Here is a 9,396-nt window from a genome sequence, read left to right as displayed (position 1 = left end):
GTTATATCTGATGGTCATGGATATGGATATAGATTAGTAACAAGGCAGGGTATGTGAGAGGGGAGCAAAGGTACTATAATTAAATATATTGTTGTTAAAAATATGTTTAGTTTGATTTAGTTTTAATTAATAAGGCTAAAGCTTGTGCATGAATTTAGTTACATTTAGATATTTTTATGTCATTGCCTTTGTTAGATATTAGGGATTTAGTGGTCTAACAAGTGTACTGTATATGTATAATTTCCTTGGATTTATATTCAGTACATATAGTTATCACATACCATCATGTTGGCCTAACCCTAACCCTTTTTTACTGCTACAGCACAGTGCCTAGCACCTGAATGCCTTTGTTCAACCATTACTCCCAAGTCCTTTCAAATTGAGCGCATTCCAATTTGGTCCTCATATTGGGCAGAGATCAACTTCCCATGATTCCACCCCCTCATGTTCAACTCCACTAGAGATTCCAGGAGAGAAAAAAAAACTATTTGAGATTAACTTACCCCTGATAAATACCTATTCTGCCACCATGATTGTGTTTGATATAGTGTATTTTCATGGCCCAAAAATAAATACAATGTTTATAATTTATGAAGGACTCAACACATAAATTCTGAGCCCATTGAAAGCGTAATGTCAATATGGGCATGTCGCCATGGGAATGGAGGTAGTCTCATTGTCATCCCCTCATTCCTTTTCCATGGTAAAGTAAACAGAACTTGTTGCTAAAAGTCCAGCCATGGAGTACATCGTTACAGTGGCACTGTGGGATAAATATTTATTGCCCTTTTTCTACCCCTGAGGTTTATTCTCACTTAGACAGGATCCAGAAAACAGCAGGACTCCAGCTTATAAACTGTCTGTGTAGTTCCTGACTGTGAATGTCTTTGTGTAGTTCCTGAGTGTGAATGTCTATGTTACATTACATTACATTCATTTGGCAGACGCTTTTATCCAAAGCGACGTACAAAAAAAGTGCATTTCATGGTCGTAGACAACTGCTAAACATGGGTTCAGTAAGGTAGTGTATGTTCTATGTGTAGTATGTAGTCTGTGTAGTTCCTGAGTGTGAATGTCTTTGTGTAGTTCCTGTGTGTGAATGTCTATGTGTAGTTCTTGTGTGCATGTCTAAGCCCTGCAGGTGTCCAGCGTTTCACCTTTAAATTCAACTGCCATCAACATCCATTTCAGTCAAGCAGATCCTTCTAAAAATGGAAAGTGGGTTGCATAATATTGATGTGCTGCAGTGCTGCTGTCTGAGTGATGGCTTTGCTTTGGGGGCTGCCTGCCTGCAGCTTCTGCATGGGCTCAAAAGAGGAACAAATGGAATGTGCAGGGGCATCCATCACTTTACCTCCGCCCCACCCCTTCTGTGTTTACAAGCAAATAAGAACTACTGTGCAGGATTGGGTTAGGGTTAGGTATTAGCCTTCACCCCACCCCCCACCCCTCGCACACACACACACACAGTTGCTGACTACAACTAGTAAGAAAAAGATAGCAGGATTTAGTGAGAAATAAATAAATACTAGGCTAAGAATCAATTTAACTGCATGACACAGAAAACCATGCTAATATTCCTGCGTATATAAAAACCTTTGAAAGTATGGAAGATACTGAGATGGGTACAGAAAAAAATATATCTGGGAAACTTTCCAGTCAGGAATACAGAGACATGATTAATGATTAAACAAAGTCAGTCACAGTCATGGGTAAAAGCATGTGTGTGTGTGTGTATGTGTGCAAGTCAGTGACCAAGCACACTTAAAATACATCAGATTGAGTTTAATATATGACAAGCAACATGCAGCAAATAGCCTATATTATAATTGTAGCAGGTACACAATTAGAAATGCCATAATAAGACATGGGACACATTTTAGGGATATTGAGACAGAAATGAATATATACTTGACACTGGAATGTGTGATGTGTGCAGCCTGTGCTGTCATTACTGTCAGTTACATTCATTGCAGACAGACCTTGTGTGCTCTGAAAAAGCATCGTCATTACAATTCAATCTGTCATTCAACGTATGTTTAAGTTAAATGTCTCTGCTATTTTACTGTACGTAACAGCCTTAACCTGCATAGTTCTCTCCCAACACGTAAGGCAATAGCTCATGACCAACAATGAGGTCATATTCTCATTAGTGAATATGGCAACGCTCTTTCAAAAAGCTGGTGTTTATGAGATCAATTATGCAAGGATGTAGACCTGGGTCAAATACGTATTTCTGCAAGGATGCAAAACCTTCACTTCTCTCAGGTGACACGTGCTCGGTCTTTCATCCAAGCTGTTTGGTTACGTGCACAAGTGAAGTTTAACAACATGAGATGTTTGTCTCTGTAATTAGGTTGGTGACCCTCTCATTAAAGATCCAGAGCAGTTACCCAGGCCTGAAAGTGGATTCTGAAGAGTAATTACAGCAGCATCTCCAATTTCATCCCATTTTTCCCAACCAGTCAACTGAAGTCGTTTATCTCCTGATTGCTGGATCCTTTCCTACCGACTTCAGGAGTATATGGCAGACACTTGCTTCCTCTGATCCCTCACACTATTCTTAGTATTGATTTACCCAAGAGAAGGAAGGTATGCAAATGTAAAGTGAAACTAATATGGAACTCAATCCACGCTGCAGCACTTTAAAAAGTACAACTGTTGCAATAGAATTGTCTGAAAATGGATCCATACGGACCAGAACTCTTCTAAAAGAGGCACTAACTCTAAAGGCTTTGGTCACTTCCAAGGAAACACATTGAATTTAGTATGCCTTGTAGCTATAATTCAGTATTCAGTACTTTGGCAAGCTACACCACTCCTTTTTTCCCCACTTTGACATTCTAGCCCATTCTAGTCTCAATAATGAATTTCCTCTTGTATTACACAGAAGCATAGAAGAGGGTGTTGTGATGAGTTGCAAACCAGTAAGGACACTTTATTAGATAAGCTACATGTCCTTTCACTATTGTTCCCACCAGAAGAAATACAAAAAATAATCCCGCTGTTCTTACACATTCATCTGTAGACATCTATGCATTTAAAATATTTTTTCCTAATGTGTGTCGCTAAAGTTACATTTTGATATATAGACAGAAGTTTGTTGTTGGTTAACCCCCAGGTTAAACATTTGTCACTGGCTTTGGCTACTGTGCGCATCTATACGGGACAGCTAACTGTGCGCATCTATACGGGACAGCTAACTGTGCGCATCTATACAGGACAGCTAACTGTGCGCATCTATACAGGACAGCTAACTGTGCGTCTGTATGGGACAGAAAACCATGTGTGTCTGTACAGGGCAGCCAACTGTGGGGTGTCATCCCAGAGATCATTGCTGTGCCCCAGCAAACAGAACAGTAAAATTAGCAGCTATGTGCTTATCTAGTATTTCAAGCCTCTTTCAGCTTGTGACTCCCTCTACAGGTGTTTGTAAAGTAGTAAAGTAATCCAAGTAGATTTAAACAAAATCTAGAAGCGGGCATAAACCTTGCAAATGAAATTCAATATATCTAAATGTTGGACATGTGGGGAAAAAAAACTAAAAACAACGGCAGGGACAAAATTGGAAAAGTGCACAATTTGAAAAAGACCTGGGAGTAATGATCAACCAAAGCCTTTCAGGTTATAGGCACTGAGCTGTAGCAGTAAAAAAAAGGCCAACAGGATGCTGGGATGTATAGCCAAAAGTAGTAGTATAACCCCATTTAGGTGCTGAAACAATTTACATCTAAATTTAACCATAAACGAAAGGTTATTTACTTCCAAATGTATTGTAGATGAATGGTTCTTGAACAAAAGAATGCAATTCCTTTTCAGCACAGCTACCAGTTTTCTGCAGCACTAGATGTTTCCCCTATTGAAGAATAGCATGGAGAAAGATGTAGCACAGCTCATACCTTTGATGTAGAGAGGGAATATCACAATGACCAACCAACGCAGAACCATGGGGAACGGGGGTATGACAGGCATTGGAGGGCCCAAGATAAGGGACCAGGTGTTAGGCAGTTCACTCCTCATGCTGCACCTGATCCTAAAAAAGCACACTGGTCTCATGGGACCTCCCTCGCTCGAACCTCATCTAATACAGGAAGTCTGCTGCGCACATATTTTATCATATCTGAAACACAAACATTTTGCTCTTTGTCTTCATTTGGAAATTAACTGGTCCTCACAAATGCTTTACAAACATTTTAAAGCTAAACACAAAAGAAACAAAGGCATACTGATAAGATCTATACCAAATGAACCTACTCAGGTAGAGTTGTACACACTGAGACAAAGAGATTGAAAAATTAACAAAAAGTGATACATATATATTTATAGTTCTTATTAGACTAGAGAAGCGGTAATACATATGTATTTCATTGGTATCCATATTGAATTTTAATTTATTTCAAGCTAGTACCACAGTTACAGTAAGTGTTCTACTCTGCACTCATAAACAGAAGAGGAATTTACTGCTTTTAATAAAAAAGACCACATTTTAATGAATAAGGCCAAATTGCTCGTTTTTTACTTTTCAAAGATACAAATGTAATCACTGACTGTATTTGCGGTTTGATTGAACTTTAATTTTATTATTTTTTAATTTAATTTTTGTTTTATGTTGTTGCAATCTCTGTCCCATTGCAAATGGGAGCAAACAACTTCAATGTCTTCCGAGACCTAAATAAAGGTTACATGAATGAATGAATTCTCATAAGACCAAGATTGATTATTATAAGCAAAACTAAGAATTTCTCTCAAATTATTTTAATAAATGTAGAAATACAAAAATAAGTCAAATATACTGTAATTCACTGCAAAATATTCAACCATTTATCCCACAGTAATACTCATCAAAAGTGTGTAAAATGAACTGTAAATGATCAATTAAGCCCTACTAACTTATCTAGATGAATAGATACATGCATTCACTTTCAGGTAACACTTTTTTTTAAAAAGAGTTCTTCATATTTTTGTGATACTCCTCTACACATGCACATTGGTTATTTTATTTGAGTTACTTTGAACTATTTTATTCCTTTATTTCTCTTTTAACGCATAAATAATGTTTTGCAGATCATTTCAGGATAAAGTGCCGTCATTGTGAACATTCTGTGTATTTCAGATTTAAGACAAACACAGAATTTATTGTCCTTCGTGAAGTTCAGTTTGCCAGTTCTCCACTCATGCTGGGATAATTTTCAAGTCATATGAATTAATTACCTTCATCTACGTAAATGTTTAAAAATCTAATGTAAATGTGCACTGGAAGGATTCCACTGCAAGTCTTATGTGCTGTTCTGCCCATTTTGTGTTGTGGGGTTTATCTTGTCCAAAGACAGGTCAGCTTCACTGTCCAGGCTGCCTGACAGAGCAGGAGAAATTTTCTCAATAGCATTCCCCTTCTTCTGCAGCTCCTCATCCTGGCTGAGGATGGTGTGAGGGATTCCGTGCCTGAGGTTGCCCTCTTTAGGGATGCACCCTTTTGAGAAGCATGCTTTGGGCTGATTGTGGACCAGTTGTGGTGGTGCTCCATTGTTGTTGATGCTGACTATCTCAATGGCATTGCTTCCTGGACACAGTCTGTGACAGCCCAAAAGAATGGAAAAGGCTTTACGAAAGTCAGCATTGAAGGCATATATGATGGGGTTAAGCGAAGAGTTAGCCCAGCCAAACCAGACAAACACGTTGAAGGTGGTGGAGCTGACACAGGGGAAGTCGGCACTACCGTTGGGGTGTGCCTGCTCACAAAAGGGGACCATACAATTCAGGATGAAGAAGGGCAGCCAGCAACACACAAACACACCCATTATCACAGACAGGGTCTTTAAGACTTTAGTTTCTCTTTTGAAGGACATTTTGAAGGAGCTCTCCGTTTCCACGCTTGAGCTGTTCCCCATGCTATTGTGCCGGTTCTTGGCACTCTCTGCAGCTCTCTCCAGGGCAGAAATGCGTCTGATCTGTTTCTGGGCTATTCTGTAAATCCGAGTGTATGTGACGATCATAATGGCCACAGGAATGTAGAAGCTAATTAGAGAAGATGAGATTGCGTAAGTCCTGTTGAGACTGGAGTCACAGTTGTCCAGCAGAAGATCCCCATAGGAGCCATTGTGGTCAAAGTAGCTGGTAGTCTGCGCCTTGTGCCAATTCAGCTGTACAGGGATGAAAGAGATGAGGAGCGAGAGAGTCCATGCCACACTGATCATCACAAATGCAACTTTGGGCGTCATCTTCCTCTCGTAGCGGAACGGGCTGGATATGGCCCAGTACCTGTCTACACTAATGATGCACAGGTTCAAGATTGATGCCGTAGAGCACATTATGTCAAATGCCACCCATATGTTACAGAAGGAGCCAAATGGCCAGAAGCCAGCAACTTCGGTCACAGCCTTCCATGGCATTACCAAAATGGCCACCAGCAGGTCTGACACTGCCAGTGAGATTACAAAGAAGTTAGTTACTTTGGAGCGAAGGTGGCGGAACTTGGTAACAGCGGCACATACTAATGTGTTCCCGAGAAGAGTGGACACGATGAGCGAAGACAGGAAACAGCCAGTTAGCACACGCACAGACGAGTCTGTCTCTGATAAGCCACTGTCAAGGACGGTTGAGAAGTTCAAATCCATTGTTTCAGCTCCTGGAAGCATAACTCAGCTCATAATCACAAGTGACTGGAGATGCACTGAAGTACCAGGACTGAAGACAGGCTGGTGTAGAGTTTCTGTTGCCTTCCTTCCATAGTGTTATAACAATTAACTCACAACAGCTGGATAGATATTTCAAAGTAAACTTAACAGGGTGACACTCAGTCATTTCTTTCACAATAAAATTATTTTCACTGCACTTCCACAATGAATTCCATATATTAACTCGGATTTTTTCTTATGTTTTTATTCCTGCTCTCCCGGTTCACGTGGTTGTTATTCAACGGACTGACGTGTCACACAACTTTACAAACATTCATGCAACAGTAACTTTATCGAAATAGTGTATCGATCAAATTAGAAGCTGCGTTTATCTGATTTGTTCCTGTTAATGACCTTTGAAGCGTCTGTGCGATCTCCTTTCTTTAGCGATGCTCCTCCAGGACAAACACGCGACAGTAAGCGAACATGGTATATTTAATCTCTGGGTCGGCAATCAGTAATAAAATCCTTACTGTCTTTTTAATAAGCCCATCTTCTGAAAACACATAAAACAAAAATTGCATACAGGATAATAGAGCAACAGCGTGGCTAAGTCAAATTCGTTACGTGTTCCCTGCAGCATTTATTAAAAATAATGAATAACAAGTGGCTGGATTTGACGTCAGTTTTACATCTCACTAAAAACTTAGCGACTAGTATAGTTCTTGTGTATTTATACTTGATATGCACCTCGTTATTTGACGGTAGCCGTGGTATGTTCAGGTGTATATGTTAATTGCTAAATTGTTTTTTGTTACTTGCGTACAACAATAAGAACATGCAGCTAAATACATATCTGTCATTACCAGTTGTGTTTTCTGCCATTCATTTCCCAACAGTGGCTTTACACTTACGGACAGGAACACAGAAAGCGCAGCAATAATGCGTTGCGTTTGGACTCGTTTTACACGCGGATGAAAGATTAAGCGAGCCTCTGATAGGCTAGTTTTTCATTCCAGACTACCGTTTGGTTTTTGCTCCATAATCTACCAATCTTCCTATTTTTTACAATATTGGATATTGCGTTTCACAAACTTTAAGTAATTAAATCCTCTGAAGAGCAATGCTGGTTCCATATTGTTTTTCGGCGATTTATGTTCCGTCTTCATTTGCTCCCGTTTGGTGTTTCCCGTAAAATCGCATAAATACTCATAGCTGCGCCTGGATAGCAAGATGCAGCGGAACCCTTCCCCGTGCTTCATTCTGTAACCAATAATTTCTTGAACTTAGGAGCTGCATTCGTTTCCCGAAAGTTTATTCCTTCTTTGCGCAGGTAGACGCCATTGACTCTCCACTGAAATGAGATAAGTGAACAGTATGAGCGTCTAGTCATGTTTACCTCAGCGCGTACAAAAAGACGTAAAACCAAATGCACGCACTTACTCGTCCAGTACTGTTCGTGTCCAACATCTCAACTGAGACAGCTGCCAAGCATGAGTTTCTGTTCCAGGTTCGACTACATTAGAGACGTTTATTTCCAAAGAACTCCGCTCCCTTTCCTCCCACTTCTGCACTGACGTCTATATTACATTAATCTCAGAGCTGAACGAAACTCAGCGGCTCTTATGTTTCTCACGCGCCATGCCACGCAGCCTTATATAGGCGCTCGCGGTCTCTACGGCTTGACGCCGTTGTCCATATTTTGACAATTGCGCGCAGTTCATCTTGTTTAACAAGTGAAACGATTATCTTTGGGTTTAACATGGTCATAAACGACTATACTATGCGTCATAAAAATACCTAATTATACTCATAACGTAAGTTTATAAAGGTGTCCAAGTAAAGCTCTACGTTCGACTGACCTGACGTATTGATATTGTAAGCTGCAGGATGGCATAAGGATACCAGACTTTTCAAGATGACATGCATGTACTTCACTCTCAGAAATAAACGTATTGTGGCGGTATGATTTTTGTCGTTTGTTCAAATTTCCCAAGTGTATCCTGAAAGTAGAATAATGTTCTCTTTGGGTACAAAAAGCTGCAAATCAATTTATGTTGCTGGTTAGGGTCACAGTTTTATGTACCAGAAGGGTTCCACTCCAGTGACAAATGTGCACCTTTTAAGGCACTTTGTCGTGCCGTTTTTCTGAGAGTGGATGCTGTCGATACAAAGCGACAGTGACTAATTCTGAAAGTGGCAGAAAGTTGTTTTTTATTTTTTACCAGAAAACACACACAAGCATGCACACATATACACACACACACACACACACACACACATATGCACACACATGCACATGCACGCACACTTCTTAAAAATTCTTAAAATATGTCATAGAAGAAATTAAATCTACTTAGATCAAAAAGGGGCGGCATGCTGGACGTTGCTCAGGATAAGTGGGTATAGATAATGGATGGATGGATAGATCAAAAAGCTATCTAAATTAATTTAATGAGGCCACCTAGTTGAGGCCAACTAGTCGCGACATAGCTCAGGAGGTAAGACCGATTGTCTGGCAGTCGGAGGGTTGCTGGTTCAAACCCCGGCCTGGGCATGTTGAAGTGTCCTTGAACAAGACACCTAACCCCTAACTGCTCTGGTGAATGAGAGGCATCAATTGTAAAGTGCTTTGGATAAAAGCGCTATATAAATGCAGTCTATTTATTTAGTCGATAAAGAGTATAATGCTTCAGAAACAGAAATGGCATGCCCTGTACAGTAGACAGAACAAAGATTTATTTTTTTAATTTAAGCTTTGCAAAATACAAACAGTGGTGAA

The 9,396-nt window shown here is 40.0% G+C and overlaps 1 protein-coding gene across 1 annotated transcript; it reads right to left on the bottom strand.

Annotated features, from left to right (window-relative positions):
• Positions 1-1,764: 1,764 nt before the first annotated feature.
• LOC135249732 (D(1) dopamine receptor-like) lies at positions 1,765-9,093 on the bottom strand. The gene is made up of 2 exons (XM_064325248.1): positions 8,058-9,093; positions 1,765-7,968 (listed from the first exon to the last, which is right to left on the bottom strand). The coding sequence occupies exon 2, from the start codon at positions 6,633-6,635 to the stop codon at positions 5,277-5,279; it is 1,359 nt and encodes a 452-aa protein (XP_064181318.1). The 5' UTR covers positions 6,636-7,968; positions 8,058-9,093; the 3' UTR covers positions 1,765-5,276.
• Positions 9,094-9,396: the final 303 nt, after the last annotated feature.

This window comes from Anguilla rostrata, chromosome 3 (assembly GCF_018555375.3).
Source record: "Anguilla rostrata isolate EN2019 chromosome 3, ASM1855537v3, whole genome shotgun sequence".
Taxonomy (NCBI): Eukaryota; Metazoa; Chordata; class Actinopteri; order Anguilliformes; family Anguillidae; genus Anguilla; species Anguilla rostrata.
This window is presented reverse-complemented; position numbering and strand designations above follow the sequence as displayed.

Coding starts and splice junctions, on each gene's coding strand:
- LOC135249732 (XM_064325248.1), bottom strand. CDS start 6,635: ATGCTTCCAGGAGCTGAAACAATGGATTTGAACTTCTCAACCGTCCTT.